This window comes from Heteronotia binoei, chromosome 21, assembly GCF_032191835.1.
Source record: "Heteronotia binoei isolate CCM8104 ecotype False Entrance Well chromosome 21, APGP_CSIRO_Hbin_v1, whole genome shotgun sequence".
Classification (NCBI taxonomy): Eukaryota; Metazoa; Chordata; class Lepidosauria; order Squamata; family Gekkonidae; genus Heteronotia; species Heteronotia binoei.
In genome coordinates, this window is record NC_083243.1 from 191643401 (window position 1) to 191661425 (window position 18025).

Below are 18025 nucleotides of genomic sequence, written 5' to 3' on the forward strand. Positions count from 1 at the left end.
AGCAAAATGAATTTGACATCATTGTTAGATTTTGTTCCAGAGGCACTCCCTAGAAAAGGAGGAGGATCCACTTGACTTTTTCCAGTCTTGCATTCTCACTGATGCAAAAAGGAGAAATTTATCTCCAGAAACATGGTGTTTGAGACCTTGCTGTCCCTTTTTGAATGTTATGGACTGACATTACGCCTTTATGAGGAAGACATACTTAGAAACAACTCCCCACGTTGACAGTATTCATTAGACCAGGGCATCAAACTCATTGGTTATGAGGGCTGGACCTTGTCGGACTGGGCTATGTCAGGCCAGGCCATGGGTGTACTTATTTAAGATTCGGTAGCAGAGATACAAACTTTTTAAAGGACACAGACAACACAACTTAAGATTTAAAAAAAAACCCCTTTAAAATATGCCTCGTTTGTTCAATTTTAATACGGTCAACGACCAGCACAAATCAGAAAAAATTTACAAAAGTGAAAAAACAAAGCTAAAAAATACTTGCAAAATATTCAAACATTGCATAAGATAACAGTGGGAAGTTATAAAAAACAGCAATTAAAATTTTGGCTTCAGAACATAATATATCATTGTGAACTTCAATTGTGAACAATGGAAAAGAACCTTGCACAAGGACCTGTAATCTGTGGGTTCACTCCCATAAGAAATTTCCTGTTGATCTCAAAATTAGAAAGACTGAAATGGCCCTGAAATCTACTTGTTAAGGGACTAATTAACCTTGCCCATATCTCCTGGTAAAACATGCTTAAAACATTAGCACTTGTTGAGCTTAAAGGTGCTTTCTTTGTATTTCTCCCATGGGGTCCAGGGAACTGGGCAAAGGAAGCTCTGGCTCTTTCCTTCCTTTCCCAGGGGACCAGGAGGGGGAGGGGGGAAGAGCCTCAACCAATGGAGAAAACTGAGAGTTTGCTCTGTAGCTCCTGGGCGATTGAGCAAGCCTTGTAAAGCAAGCTGAGATGCAGAAGGAAGCAAGAGAGAGGGAGAAGGAAGCAGACAAGAACCAGTTGCTCGGGGGCCTGATAGGAGTCTTCCAGGGGCCTGATTTGGCCCCTGGGCCACATGTTTGACATCCCTGCATTAGAGGCTTGAGCATGTTTATTCAATCTATGAAATAATGGCAGAAACGAAATACATTGAAGCCCTTTATTGGAACTTCTTTGGATCAGCACAAGCACTTTTGCACCTTCTCATTCAAGAGGTTGGAAGTTGGATGAGTTTGTACCTTCTTATTTGAGAAGTTCAAGTCTGAAGGAACCTTCCACACAGTGATTTGGAATAGAATGAAATTTATGCATTTATAAGGGCTCTATATAATATTGTTTTGTATTTTCACTGACTTAATGTTTCCTGTGCAATTGATTTGTATATCACTGCATATGAGTTTCAGAAATAATATAGTTTGTAAGTTATTTATATTCACAGCTCTCTTGTTTTTAGTAGCATCCTCATGAGATGCATTAGCCTTCTGATACTTTAGATTATTAAGGTTACACTAGTACAGAAGTGGTAGGTACAGAGGTAGTACAGACAGTGGTAATGTATGGTTGTGAGAGTTGGACCATAAGGAAGGCCGAGCACAGAACAATAGATGCTTTCGAGTTGTGGTGCTGGAGACGAATCTTGAGAGTTCCTTGGACTGCAAGATCAAATCAGTCAGTCCTAAGGGAAATCAACCTTCATTGTTCCCTGGAAGGTCAGATGCTGAAGCTCAAATACTTTGGCCACCAAATGATAAGGGAGCACTCACTTGAGAAGACCCTGATGCTGGGAAAAACAGAAGGCAAAAAAAGAAGGGGACGGCAGAAGATCAGATGGCTGGACAGTGTTACTGATGTAACTAACACAAATTTGAGCAGACTTCGGAGGAAGTTGGAAGACAAGAGGGCCTGGTGTGACTTGGTCCATGGGGGCGCAAAGAGTCGGGACTTAGTTGTGCGACTGAACAACAACAAAGTACAGAGGTAACACCAGAGACAATACAAGATTGGAACCAAGTCTGGTTTGCGCCCATCAATACAGAAAAGCACCTGTTTTCTATTACAGGTTCTCCGTGTTTTTATCTGAAAAACTGCTGTCCTTTCTCCATTAAGAGGAGAGGAACTTGAATTGTGGCAACTTTAATACAGTAACATGGTACTAAATAACATCGACTGGATAAACTTAACATCGACTGAATTGGTAGCTACCGCCATTACTAACACATTCATATATACTGTTTTTAGACCATAATAGCACCCGACATTGTTTTATGTGCTTTATATGTTTTATTTATGATGTATTTTACATTTGTTATGTTATGGTTTATCAGTACTGTGAGCCGCCCTGAGTCTGCTTTGGTGGGGAGGGTGGGATATAAGTCAAATAAATAAATAACTATAAAGTAAATAGAACAGCCGTGTCTAGGGCTCTTATCCGGCCTTCAAGCAACTGGTCCAAGGGAGGAAAGGCAGGAGTCCGGGGGAGAGGGGTGGAGCAGGTGCACTCAATGAGGAATGTGTGGTTGAAGCGGTCAAGAAATATAAAGGAAATGGCTGAGGGCTATGAGACTGACATAGAACAGTGTTGGGAAAATGGCAGTGAAGGCAGCGAAAGAGGAGACATAGGGCGTTTTCGCACTCACCTTCAAGTGGCACGACCACCCTCTTCACGCCGGCGGATCTGCAGGGATTTCGCATAAGAAGCGCCGGAGCAGCGAAAAGAGCCGGCGACTTCCGTCGCAAAAGCCACTCAAACGTTTTCCTGCTTCTTGGCGGTTTCCGTTTGAGCGGGTTTCGCGACGGAACTTTCCGCCTCTTTTGGCTGCTCCAGCGCTTCTTATGCGAAATCCCTGCAGATCCGCCGGCGTGAAGAGGGTGGTCGCGCCACTTGAAGGTGAGTGCGAAAACGCCCATAGTGTTTTCTACTAGTTAAATCAGGGCAAGGGCAATTTCCAGCAGACAGTAAAATGATGTTGTTAAACGGACTATTAGAGCCTGACTATGGAATCACGGGGTCACTATATGCAAATAAGATTTCGAATAACCCAATGTATTCATCTTAGAGTCCTTGACTGCTTTTAACTTGTAAGTTGCTGTAATTGAAATTGCAATAGCCAATGGTTTATGCAATAATTTTTTTTTGTTTTTTTACTGTTAAGTAGAGATGAGAGCTTCCTGAGTGAGAGCTGGGTCGGGTGGAGTGATGGTTATCCCCGAAGGAGGTGGTAACTGAATGAATTCTATTGCATATCCCTGCTGTATTATGGATAGCACCCAGGTGTCGGTGGTAATATGCTGCCATGCTGTAAGGAAAGGGTAGAGACGAATGGAAGACGACTGGTTCTGTAGGGGTGGGTAGTGGCCACCTTGTAGTCAAAGACCCTGCATGGTCTGCTTAGCAGATTTTCCCCTGTTCTGTTGTTGTGTTGCTGGACCATGGACTGGGCCATGTTCTTTGTTAAATTGTTCTGAAGTGGATAATGTGCTGAGGTTTCTGGATGCCTTAATGCTTTTATCTACCTCTTGCAGGACTGTGTCTGTGGTGGAATGGAATTATCCTGCTCCATCAAAAGGTAAGTCCTCTATCGTTGACTTCATGTCTGGTGTGAAGGAATTAGACCTCAGCCACACATGTCTGCAGAGAGCTACTGCAGAGTTTAGGATGTTAGCAAAAGAGTCCAGGTTGTGTTTCACTGAGTTCACTTGTTGCTTTGCGACCATTATGCCTTCCTTCTGAATCTTTTTAACTTTGGATTGAACCTCTACAGGGAGAGATGGTAGAATGTCTGATATCTGGTCCCAAAGGGCATATTGGTATCTGCTAAAGCATGCCAAGTAATTTGCATTCTTAACGCCCAGCACCGCTGTTGAGTATAACTTTCTCCCAAAGGTGTCCATCTTCTTTCCCTCTTTATCAGACGGTGTGGAGGAGGCGTGTTTTCCCTTGGACGACAAAGTGACTGCAAGAGAGTTTGGCTTGGGGTGACAAAAGAGAAACTCAGCACCAGGCTCTTGTACTCTGTACATATGATTGAGCCTTCTGGACGATACTACCATAGAGGTTGGTTTGTCCCATGCAGATTTTGCTGTTTGAAACAGGACAGATGTTAGTGGGAGTGCTACAGCGGTAGACGTGTCCTTCTGCACTATATCATAAACAAGGTCAGTGATCTCTGGTTATGGTTGTGTTACCTTAAGTTCAAGAGTATTGGTCATTCTCTGTACCATTTCACTGTAGGATTTGAGGTCCTCAGAAGGAGAGATCGGAGCATCTTCAGTTATTGGTGTAGCTGGCAGTGGTTCTTTGGGGGAGTCTTCCACATGGTCAGGGTCAGACTCCCTATCTGATGAGGAGTGTTCCTCTTCCGATGCCGACCTCTCCAAACCAGAGGGTATGGTGGGTTTCTGTGGTTTTGGTATCGGTGGGGTCTGCAATTGCAATTAGTGACACTGCAGAGTCTGAAGAACGTAAGCTTGCACTGCTTATTAACTCCCTAGGAGTAGAAGGACTAATTGCAAGCAGGTAATTGTCAAACATGCAAATCCATGAGGTGAAAATAATTGGAGGCTCACCTGGATTTTGCAAAAAAGGTACTGGTGGATTCAGAGGCAAAAATGCCATCCCTCTTTCATCACCAATTTGTTATGTTTCTTGAATAAAGCCTCCACGTCAGTCTTCAAGTCTAAGAACATAAGAGAAGCCATGTTGGATCAGGCCAACGGCCCATCCAGACCAACACTCTGTGTCACACAGTGGCAAAAAATTTTATATATACACACACACTGTGGCTAATAGCCACTGATGGACCTGTGCTCCATATTTTTATCTATACCCCTCTTGAAGGTGGCTATACTTGTGGCCGCCACCACCTCCTGTGGCAGTGAATTCCACATGTTAATCACCCTTTGGGTGAAGAAGTACTTCCTTTTATCCGTTTTAACCAGTCTGCTCAGCAATTTCATCGAATGCCCACGAGTTCTTGTATTGTGAGAAAGGGAGAAAAGTACTTCTTTCTCTACTTTCTCCATCCCATGCATTATCTTGTAAACCTCTATCAAGTCACCCCGCAGTCGACGTTTCTCCAAGCTAAAGAGTCCCAAGCGTTTCAACCTTTCTTCATAGGGAAAGTGTTCCAGCCCTTTAATCATTCTAGTTGCCCTTCTCTGGACTTTCTCCAATGCTATAATATCCTTTTTGAGGTGTGGCGACCAGAACTGCACACAGTACTCCAAATGAGACTGCACCATCAATTTATACAGGGGCATTATGATACTGGCTGATTTGTTTTATTATCCCCAAGTTAGTCAATACACACAACATAAAACCATGTCCTACAGCTGCAAGGTTCACTCACTACTTCCTATCTTAACTTATATATAACCCTCTTAAAGGGACATACACCACAACAGGTACTAGCACACTCAGCACCTCAAGTCACTCGCACCCAGCAGGGAAGGGCAGAAAGGGGAACTTCCGACAGCAGACGGAAGAGAGGCAATTAGGCAGGCAGGCAACCCCCGACTGATACCAAAAGAGAGGGGGAGGGGTGTATGCCTGAATCTCTCTCAGAAAAGGCTCCCACAAAGCTAATTAATCCCACAGGAGGGAGGCAGCAGTGCTAGGGTTAAAAGGCGCACACATGAGTGGGCGGGAAAGGAACTTCTCTCCCTCTTGCTCTACTACACACACACTCCTGGAAGAGCAACATGGGTCCACGCCTGCTGCTCCCCCTGCTGGCAGGTCAGATTAAAGCCCTCAATTGGCTGGTTCTGGCCCGCGGGCCATATGTTTGACACCCCTCTCTAACCACTATTTTGTAACATGAAGTAACTTTCAAAATTCATAAAACGTTTGTGAATACTACCAAGAGTAACGGGGCCAGCCCTAGACTGTCCAGCACCCTAGGCAAAGCTAACTTCTGGCACCCCACCCCCTGCACTGATAACACTGAATCACATGGGGGAACCCAATTCGGCACCCCCAGAAGGCCAGCGCCCTAGGCAATTGCCTAGTATGCCTCGTGGCAGAGCCAGTCCTGAAGAGTAAACAGTTGAAAACATACGCTATTGATTTCAAAGCCTCTACTTTAAAAATTCTTCATTCCCTTTCAGTGTTCCCTCTAAGCTGAGTTAGCATGAGCTACCTCACAGATTTTTAGCCTCCAACTCAAACATTTTTGTCCTAGCTCTGGAAAAATGGCCCCAGAGCACAATAATTTATGGAGCAGCTCACAACTTTAATGCTCAAAAAGTCTAATTTTTGCTCACAAAACTCTGCAGCCTAGAGGGAACACTGGTCCCTTTATACATTAGCTACTCAATTGTCTCATGACTGGCCACTGCCTGGAAGGCTTTTTATCATCTCTGCTTTTATATTCTACCAGTCAGTTAAAATTTGTGGGCTTTAATATCTGCAGTGCCATCCTAAGCAGTCCTCTAAATGAGGTGTAACACCATTTAGGATTGTGCTGTTAAATTATTCAACAATTTTAATAATAAAAACACTATACTTATGCTGCCAACCAAGAAAATCCATTTCAAACTCAGTACATTTTTGTACCTGTTTATTGCAGAACTGTTACACAGAAGACATCAGGACCACTGTTACGTTCTCTTTGAAAGCTCTGTAGATGCATTATTTTGTTCAAATGGACACTTTTACAATGGCAAGTCGTACCCCTCCCCCAGCCATACAGATTAACAGTCTTCAAGCAAAGCTCATAGCTATAGATACAACACACTGTATATGTCAGTCAGCAAGAAACACTCATATCTCAGCACAATGATGCCATTAGTCAGCATTTATAGTACTGATTTGGGGAGGGACAATGGCTCAGTGGTAGAGCATCTGTTTGGGAAGCAGAAGGTTCCAGGTTCAATCCCTGGCATCTCCAAAAAAGGGTCCAGGCAAATAGGTGTGAAAAACCTCAGCTGGAGACCCTGGAGAGCCGCTGCCAGTCTGAGAAGACAATACTGACTTTGATGGACCAAGGGTCTGATTCAGTATAAGGCAGCTTCATATGTTCATATGTTCTCACTTAATCCTTTCTTTAAAAGCCACAAATCTTTACACAGTCTCACAATATGAACCATAATCTAATACCAAGACAGTCTTAACATTTCAAGCATTTTCTCTTGGGAAACCCCCTTACTCCACCACCCTAACCTCTTCTGCTGTCACTCAATAAAGTTCAAAGTGCAAAAAATAACAAGATTATACTTGTCTTCCTGCTTCCGCTGTAAATTTCTCATAGAAGGCAAAGATATACCAACAGTTGCCTTCCTACCTAGCTCTTAATTGCACTGGTGTTCCGTTGCCTGGATCGGAGAGAGAAGTGAAAGAGAGAGCAAAATGCTGTCAGAGTTCATAAGCTTAAAAAAAATATCATTTGACTTCATTCCAGACATGTTGCAATTCTGCACTTCACAGATTTCTACCAAGTCCAGCCACTTTATCCTAGAATGACCTCTAACTAAAAGCAGCTAAAATGTCGCCTGGGGGAGCAAGGGGGTTAGTCCTTGAATTATTATTTGAGAAAATTATTAGATACGTTACTTTAAAAGGAGTAAAAATATTCTAAGAGACAATGGCAGCCCAGTGCATGGAGCCTTTAACTTAGAACAAATGCATCTCCAGGGAACTCAATAGAAGAGATACTAGAAATTTGATTCAACACTTTCCCAACTGAATTGTATCATCTTCCTCAAACAAGCAGCCCTGGAAACAGATCTTGACATTTCAGAACCTTGGAAGAGGCTCCTATATTCCTTTTATCTCAATCCCTTCTTAGCATACTAACAAGCAAAACAATTAACAGCTGAACTACTTTCTGTAAGGTCAATTTACTGCCACCTGGTGCATTGTCTGTTGCATATTGCACAGCTCAGCTGGGATTAGCAGTAAAGAAAAGCACATCTGGTAAAATGTGTTGTACTTCTTTACAAATGCAGGCAAAACATCTTATTTTTCTCTTTCTTGATTATATTTAAACATCTCATTAGTAACAAACTGAGGTGTTTTTGTTTGTTTGTTTGGGGGGGGGGGGAGGCATTTTAGCCTGCTGCAGAAAAAACAAGAGTGAGTTAGATTCAAATTGTTGTTAAGTAGAGATCTTTGCAGACTGGAACTTTCCCACTTCCCTTTGGTCTTCTTCAGCCTCCTTTTGAGGATCCTCAGGAAGAGAACGGGGATGTGGGCAGAGGGGATGCAGTTTGACAGGTGAGTCATGAGTGGAAGTGCTTTCTGTTCGTGAAAGCGGGGGGGGGGGGGAGCTCTACTATTGATCCAGATTACTGAGTCCTGAACCATCTTAAAGACTAAGAAATGCATTATTTACTTATTTCCTGTAGGTCCACTGCTTCCAATGAATGAAGTGTTATCTTCTGCTGGTAGATACCGTGTTTCCCCGAAAATAAGACACTGTATTATATTTATTTTTTTCTCAAGAAGACACACTAGGGCTTCTTTTCAGGGGATGTCTTATTTTTATTAAGTATAATACAACAATCTACATTTATTCAAATACAGTGGGCTGCTGCTAGTGATGTTTGAACTCCTTTCCCCTACCCGTTCGCGCGTGCGCAATAGGATGCCTGCGACTGCGGTTACCACACGCGCGCATGCACAAACGGCTAGGAGAAAGGAGTGATGTGGTTGCCACTCGCGCACCCACGCAAGTGCGAATGGCTCGGAGAAAGGAGTTGTAGCAAATAAAAGGTATTTCAGTCTTCCTTACCGCTCCACGCCGAAATGCATGGCGTGGCTATGCAGATACGCTGCACAGCCACGCCCATCACTAGGTCTTATTATCGGGGTAGGGCTTATATTTAACAAATGCATAGAAATCCTGCTAGGGCTTATTTTTTGGGTAGGTCTTATTTTCGGGGAAACAGGGTATTCACAGAGAGATTTTGAATTTGCAAATAAAGCAGGAAGATGGTTGGCCTATAAACTGAAAAAAGAAAGATAAAGGAAAATGATTTAAAAATTACAAGGAGATAATGTTTTGACAGATAATGTGGCTATCCAAAATATTTTTTCAAAAATATTATTTTATTTTATAAAAGCCCGCAATATCCCATTGGTAAAAACAGATGAATACCTCCGTAAATAAAATTAGCCTAAGATTTCAGAAGAACAAAAACAAATTATGAATGGACCTATAGTGATAAGAGAATTAGTGAAAACTATGAAAAAGATCAAACAAGGAAAAGTGCCAGGACCAGATACTCTATTGGGTATATATGATAAATGTTCTGAGGATGAAATTTTACAACCTCTGCAACTACAATTAACTCTGTCTTAAAGGTGGGGGGATGCCTGAGACACGGAAATAATATTGCATTGATACCAACAAGGCACAGGATTTAACTTCAACAAGAAATTACAGACCAATTTCATTATTAATGACTATAAATTGTTTACCAGAATTTTCGTGGAAAGGTTGAAATTGATTTTACAAGGATTTATACATGAAGATCAAAGCGGGTTTGTTTGTTTTACCTAAGAGACAGTTGAAGAGTTTGTTTTACCTAAGAGATGTTAGAATTGTAATAGATGCTTTGGAATACGTAGGGAAGTATAATAATAATTTTAAAAAGCTGGAGTGATTTTTTTTGCATGTGCAGAAAGGGTTGGACAACCTGAACTGGAATTCTTTATTCAGACTTCTAGAAGATATGAATTTTGGAGAAAATTTTATAAAATAGGTGAAATTGATCTATACCTCACAGCCCACAATAATCGTTAATGGTGATTTAACAAAATCATGTGTCATTTAAAAAGGTACAAGGGTATCCACCATCTCCACTCCTATTTATCTTCGTTCTTCAAATATTGAACAGAGATATAAGACAAAAGAAGATTAAAAGAATAAAGATTTTAAGAGACTTATAAGTGAAGAGAGTTATGTGCAATTGTTAGAAAGATTTTAAATATATAAGAGATCTCTGGTTTTGAACAACCTATGACAGAATTTGAAACATAACTACATAAGAATGTTGAACATGTTACTGCAAAATGTGCAAATTGTTATTGAAATTTGAAGCAGAGGAACAACAAATTAAAAGTTCTATGGTAAAATGGGCTAAAAATTTTGGGTTTAACATACAACTGAAACAATAGCAAAATATATGGCTGAAGGGTCTTAATATACATTAAGTACTAACTTAGAAGAGAATTTCTATAAAATGATATGTCGGTGGTTTATGTCTCTAAAAAAATTGGTGGAAATATATTAAAATATTTTGAGTAAGTCAGTGTTGAAATGTGAACTGCAAGAAGGTACATTTTATCATTTAAGGCGGACATGTATTAGAACTGGACAATTCTGGATACAAATTCATTCTGTTATCCAGAAAAAAATCAAGATTAATATACAATTGAAACCAAAGGCCTTTTGGTTGTGATTAATAAATGGTCAATTAGAAAGAACACACTTTATTTTTGTATATGACAACGGTGGCAAGATTATTATATGCCCTGAAATAGAAATCTTTTGTAATACCTACAACAAAAGAATGGATGGTGAAGCTGATGGGATTTGTAGAAGTGGCTAAACTTCCCTCTTTGACTAGAGAAAACACATTAGACAAATATATAGCTAACCCGAAACCTCTGATGGACTTTTTGCAGGAAACAGAAAAAAAATGAACCAATGATTTATGGATTTGAAAAACAAAAGAGGGAGAAATGAATTATAGATAAAAGGAGAGGGGTTTTTAAATGGATCTATAATAGAGTGAATAGAGAATTGATGTACCAGGTGTAGATGAAAAACAAAATATAGTCCCTTTTATAATTTTTCCTAATTCTGTTTTTTCTGTTAAATGTTTAATAATTTTTTTAAAAAGAATATACAGATCTCTGGACAGATTTCTCCAAAGCGAGGCTGAGATGAATTTCAGATGTCTTCATGCCACAAATTACATTCACCAATACCACTACAGGGCATGAGAATCACAGCTCCATTTCACTTTCCTTTTCCTGACTCACTCAGTCCTGCCAAGGAACTTCCCACTAGTATCCCTTTGAATAGCAGGTCACACTTCAGTTTTCTTATCTAAGAGAGATAATAAGAAGCAGCTATAGTAAAGGTGTTATAACTCACTCAGGGCTTGCCCTGTACACACTTTTGGCTCCCATATGCTCTGCTTGTTATTCAAGCATTTCTCCTATGAGGAGGAGGAGGAGGAGGAGGAGGAGGAGGAGGAGGAGGAGAAGGAGAAGAAGAAGAAGAAGAAGAAGAAGAAGAAGAAGAAGAAGAAGAAGAAGAAGAAGAAGAAGAAGAAGAAGAAGAAGAAGAAGAAGAAGAAGATGATATTGGATTTCTATCCCGCCCTCCACTCCGAAGAGTCTCAGAGCGGCTCACAATCTCCTTTACCTTCCTCCCCCACAACAGACACCCTGTGAGGTAGGTGGGGCTGGAGAGGGCTCTCACAGCAGCTGCCCTTTCAAGGACAACCTCTGCCAGAGCTATGGCTGACCCAAGGCCATCTCAGCAGGTGCAAGTGGAGGAGTGGGGAATCAAACCCGGTTCTCCCTGATAAGAGTCCGCACACTTAACCACTACACCAAACTGGCTCTTAAAAACAATCTAACTATCTGAAAATTACACAACTGAAAATTTTCCTATCATTGTCTATCTCTATGTTCAGAAATGTTAAACCTGATAAATTTCTGCATACCAGTTTACTGCTAAAGAACTGAACTTAAACGTACCTGTAATCCAAATGCCAACAAGTACAAAGCATAAAGTGCATTCACACTGTAGGCTGTGCACCTGTGATTTGGAAACTTCTAGAACTAGCTTTTAGGCACAAAAAAATTCTCACCTTCAGACATGCAGATGCACAAAGACCATGAAGAAATAAAAGCAGAGGATTTGGAATTATAAGTGCGCCTCCAACTCTGGCTCCCACTTCTATGGAAACTGCGGGGAGAGAGGTAGAAACACGCAGGTCAAATCCTGGAATGCAGAATCGTGTGGAATAAATCACTTGCTCTGAATGATTGTGAGCTTGAGTGCCAGGGTAAGCATTTTGGTGGAAACAGTCAAAAAGTGTGACCATTTGTAAATTGCTCACCCATACATATTCAGAATCTCTTACATGGTTGAGCAGGCCAATATTTTCTTTTGGTTAGTTTACAAAAGCATATTTTTCAGCTTACCAAATTTGGTGAAACCCTTAACTTGTCTATGGGTGGCCTGGTTTTGCTGCTTTCATTACCATAATGAGGGCCAGACACTTTACTATTAGATACAGGGACATGTTGGAGGCCTGCACAGAATCAGGGGAGAAGAGAATCTGATCCCAACACACCTCCCTGAATTTTCCCTTCTAAACTCTGGTTTTCCTCTACAGTTACTATTTTCCTGCCACTGTTACCACTGGATACATAGTGGTAGCCTGTGAGAACTGCCACAGAAAGAATTTGGAAAGCCCATTTCTTCCCATTTCCATCCCTTATTCCTCATCAGGCTGCTTTTGTTTAGTGGTTTCCCCTTTTATCATCTGATTAATTTATAATATGTTTTTCTGTGTTTAGGGGAAGGTCCTGAAGTATGAACAAGCACCCTACCTTACCTGTGGATGGCCCATTTTTAGCTGCTTCCATCATCCACTCGGTTTTCAGAGTGATGATGACATAACCTAGAGACTTTGGAGGTGGATCTGGGAGAGGGTGGGGCTTGGGGAGGGGAGGGGCCTCGGCATGGTACAATGCCATAGAGTCCATCCTTCAAAGAGCCATTTTCTCCAGGGGAGCTGATCTATGCCAGCTGGAGATCAGTTGGAAAAGCAAGAAATCTCCAGGCCCCACCTGGAGGCTGGAAATCCTAACATAACTGATGCATGGGTTCACTGATCTGAGGCCGACATTCTTCAGACATTCTTCTGAGAACATGCATACAGTCTAGGATTGAAACTACATGTACAAGCCAGTATCACAGCTTTCTCTAGGACACAATTTTAAAGGGAAACCTTCCATATGAAGTGTCTTATGTACTGTTAGTCCAGCTAGACCAGTATTGTCTAACTGACTAGCCCTGGCTCTCTAAGGAAAACTTTTTTTTTTCCCCAACACCTGAAATGCAAGTGATTAAACATGAACCTGAGAACATCTACAGGAGAATCAGATGATCTTGCTGGAACCTCAGTGTTCTTTTTAAGCAATTCTAGACATTTTAGCTTTGTTACTTATGCACAAAATTATGTGGTGATACAACATTAACCTTTATTGGCATTATGCACTAAGAAGTATACAGGAGATAAGGAGTACTTAATACAAGTAACACAAATCATGCCTTTTTGAAGCCAGATACAAAAAATTTGCCACCATTTCAATAGTTACAGCATTTTTCGAGGAAAGAAGAAAAAGGGATTTATAGTTATCAGATTAGCCTATTAAATCCACTAACAACTGATCTAAATACTTAATATGAGTGTCAGAGTAATAACCACAATACAGAAGAACATGCTCAATGCTTTCTACTTCCTTTCTTCCACATTCATATAGCCTCTGCATGTAAGGGATCTTCAGAAACCTCCCATGAAGCAGCTTGGCTGAGGAGCCAATGGGGTGAAGCTACCATCTGTGGGATTATGCCTCTAAATCAGAATCCCCCCTAAGTGTAACGATAAGGGAAATTATGTGGTGCATAATTTACCACCAGAGTTTTAAAACTGTCACAAGAGGCTTAAAAAATAAAAGAAAGCAAAATGTGATTGCATTAAATAAGAAAAGAAAAGACTGAACGATTAATGGGAACATATAACACTGACCACCACTTTATCACCTAATTCAAAACATGCTCTTTTAGTAAACCTTTTAACCCAAGGATACACATAACATTTTCAATTCTGCAAGTGATGAGAGATAGTTAATTTAAGCATGTGCTGAAAACCTTTCTTTGCAGGCAAGATAATAAGTTCTAACTGCTAGTTTAAATTTCTCTGCCAAGCCTGGATTTATTAATACACTGCCAGATCTGTTCTTGTGTAAATTAATGGTGATTAAACTGTTGAGTTCTATATAAATGCACTTGAAATCTAAATGCTTTTTTATGAAAGATGATCAAGTATATTTTAAACAAATACTGATAAATTTCGAGAACTGCAGCATTTCTGATGTTCTCGTTCCACAGTTTATTCTCGCCAGTGCCACTACAAGGCATGAGAATCACAGCTCCATTATCTTAAACAGCCTTATCTTAAACAACATCTTAAAAGGAAATACTACTTTACACAGAGACTTCTAAAAATGTGGAATGTACTGCCAGAAGATGCAGTAATGGCCACAAGAATAAGCAGCTTTAAAAGACGATTAGATAGATTCATGGAGGGTATCTATAAATGGCTTCTAGCCTTGGTGACTAAGGAGAAACTCCACATTCAGAGGTATTAAGCCTCTGAATCCCGGAGCCAAGAGGCAACATATGAGGAAGGCCTTGACCTCTATGCCCTGTTGTTGGCCATCCAAAGGCACTAGGGTTGCCAAGTCCAATTCAAGAAATATCTGGGGACTTTGGGGGTGGAGCCAGGAGACATTAGGGGTGGAGCCAAGATAAAGGCTGGGACAAGCATAATTGAACTCCAAGGGAGTTCTGGCCATCACATTGAAAGGGATGGCACACCTTTTCAATTCCTTCCTTCCATAGGAAATAATGAAGGATAGGGGCACCTTCTTTTGGGGCTCATAGAATTGGACCCTCTGGTCCAATCCTTTTGAAACTTGGGGGGTATTTTGGGGAGAGGGACTAGATGCCGTACTGAAAATTTGGTGCCTCTACCTCAAAAAGCAGCCCCCCCCCAGAGCCCCAGATACCCGCAGATCAATTCTCCATGATTTTCTATGGGAATAAATCTCCATAGGGAATAACAGAGTTCCCAGCAGACATTTCCCTCCCCTCCCCACGCTTTCTGATGACTCTGAAGCGGGGGGAGGGTCTCCAAACCGGGGGATCCCCTGCCCCCACCTGGGGATTGGCAACCCTAAAAGGCACTCATTGGCCACTATGTGAGACAAGATTCTGAACTAGATGGACTATTTGTCTAATCCAGCAGGGCTCTTATGTTTTCAGGGCTTATATAAATACATCTGTTAGCCTTAAAGGGAAAAGAGAGAGACCAAATAAATGTAAAGTACAGAGTGGAGTACAGAACATATTTTATATATAAGAGCGCAATGAAAACGGAAAAGCAGGATATCAATATGGCAAACAGAACACAAAAACAAGGAGAGAAGGGAGGAATAAATCTTTAGTCATCTTCAGAGGTTCATATTTCAGTGGGATCAGGAAACCTGTGATGAGCTAAAAAAAAAGGACTGTGCATAATTTTCTTGATATAGTCCACAGATAAGCAGAAAAGCCCTTGCATAATAATCCTAATTGTGTGCCGCTCCATTTGGAGGGTCTTTAAAAATCATTGAGCAGGTCCCAAGTTTGCAATCACTGATATAGAAATCTACTTGAAATTGCCACTTTTTTAAAAAACAAACAAACTTGAGAACAAATAATACAACAATCCTTCATTTTCTTCCTGAAACAGAAAACAGTTTTAGCACACAAATAACAAATCATTTGGTATATGAATTAGGGTTGCCAATCCCCAGGTGGGGGCAGGGGATCCCCCGGTTTGGAGGCCCTCTCCCCGCTTCAAGGTCATCAGAAAGCGGGGGGAGGGGAGGGAAATGTCTGCTGGGAACTCTGTTATTCCCTATGGAGATTTATTCCCATAGAAAATAATGGAGAATTGATCTGCAGGTATCCGGGGCTCTGGGGGGCTGTTTTTTGAGGTAGAGGCACCAAATTTTCAGTACAGCTTCTAGTGCCTCTCCCCAAAATATCCCCCAAGTTTCAAAACTATTGGACCAGGGGGTCCAATTCTATGAGCCCCAAAAGTAGGTGCCCCTATCCTTCATTATTTCCTATGGAAGGAAGGCACTGAAAAGGTGTGCCGTCCCTTTAAATGTGCCAGAACTCCCTTTGGAATTCAATTATGCTTGTCACAGCCTTGATCTTGGCTCCACCCCTAATATCTCCTGGCTCCACCCTCAAAGTCTCCTGGCTCCACCCCCAAAGTCCCCAGATATTTCTTAAATTGGACTTGGCAACCCTAATATGAATACATGTACAGTGAAATCCTAATCAGAGTTATATCCTTTAAAGTCCAGCAAAGCCAACAGGCTTAGAGTGGTGTAACTGAGTTTAGGACTGCACTGAGAAGTTTACATAGGCAAGCTGATTGATGAGTGAATGAAATCATCGGGATTTACTTCCATGTAGCATGTTTATGATCAGTTATCCTGATCAATGAAAGACTCCATTAAGGTCCCAACGTTATAAAGCCTGAGCAACAGACCTACTGATTCAGGGACTTGGAAGAGGGGCTGGCAGAAATCATGGAACAGACACAGAGAGGGAGAGAGAGAGAGCTCAAATAGATGGGTAGAAAGGGAGGAAGAGAAGAAAGGAAGCAAGAAAGCAAAGGGAAAACAATACTCTGAAATGGCACAATGAGCAAATGCTAAGAAACACTGACCAATTTCACTTATTAACTGCTTCAGTTGGAAGGCTCTAACAGTCCTAGAGATCTTTGCCTGTATTTAAAATGATTCCTCTGGAGCTGGAAGAGACGTTTGTTTTGCTCTGTTCCCAAACTATGCCTCTAAATTTCCAACACGGGGAAAAGAAATCATTGTTTCCTCTCTATGCCCTCTCTCAGAAGTCTGGAGCAGAGGCTGGGGGAGGGAGTGGGCAGATTTTTTTTTTCACGCTGGCCCCTGCTTCCCAGCTGAAGTTGGCTTTTTGCTGACAGACACAGGCTTGTTTTTAAAGCTGTCCCGAGTGCAGACGACTCACTGTCAGGAGCAAAAAAAAAAAAAGGGGGGGGGTCATCACTTTATTTTTACTACATTCTTGTTTTTCACCTCTCTCGCCTGGGACTTCTGAGGGTGGGGAAACTCTGTGTCTGTGTGTCTTTTCCACTCCCTGCTACAGAGTAGGGTAAGGGGATTCTGGAACTCCCACAATAAAAGGGAGGGGAAATGCAACGGAATACACCCAAGGCAGTGGAACATCTCCATTTTTGGAACAGCAAGCACAGCTCCACCACACACCCTACCTCCAACCTTCACAGAGAGGGTTCAGCAGCCCCCCAACAGGAAAAACTCCCACCCCACCATCAACCCTATCCATCATACAGCTATCGATAAAAACATAAGCATTTTGTCTAGTGTATCATAATATGCATCTGGAACCTGCCATTAAAGAGAGCTGACATGAAATATTGTCTCCTTCACCTGGCTGTTTTCAAATGGTTATCACCCGCTTAGGATTGTAATAACAATGATGCAGTAACTCTAGAAGTCACAACTGAATACATTTCCCAGACAACCATTAAATGCCAACAATACCCTTCAGTTCTCTACACGGGGCAAACAGGACAAACCCTATGCCAAAGGATAAATGGACACAAATCTGACACGAGGAATGACAAAACTGAGAAACCTGTGGGGGACCACTTTAACAGAGCATTCCATGGGTGACCTCAAAGTAGCCGTTTTATTGCAAAGGAGCTTCAAGAACAGAACGGAGAGAGAAATTGCTGAATTACAAATTATTATGCAACTTGGAACAAACACCTCCCCAGGACTGAACAGGGATATTGGCTTTTTATCTCATTACAGATATTAAACCCACTCTCAGAACTTCAAGGACAGGATGGAGAGGGAAACTGCTGAATTACAAACTATTATGAAACTTGGAACAAACACCTCCCCAGGACTGAACAGGGATGTTATTTTGTTTTTTATCTCATTACATATGCTAAACCCACTTTCACCAACTATGGTGATACAGCCACAGTATTCCAATGTATTTCTCTTTTAGGTCAGTGTATCAGAATAATGCTTTTGTATTGACATACTCAAACAAAAGATGTTGGCTGTTTATCTCATTAAGTATCCTAAGCCCATCTTCCACTATATTTTAATGCAGGGGTGGGCCAACGGTAGTTCTCCAGATGTCTTT

At 41.5% G+C, this 18025-nt stretch overlaps 1 protein-coding gene across 1 annotated transcript in view; it reads right to left on the bottom strand.

Annotated features, from left to right (window-relative positions):
* Positions 1–18025, bottom strand: part of MYLK (myosin light chain kinase) — a 440102-nt gene that overhangs the window by 354639 nt on the left and 67438 nt on the right. Inside the window, exon 2 of the mRNA XM_060262723.1 lies at positions 11826–11923. Coding sequence (XP_060118706.1) covers positions 11826–11835 — 10 coding nt within the window. The 5' untranslated portion in view covers positions 11836–11923. The remainder of the gene's footprint in view (positions 1–11825; positions 11924–18025) is intronic.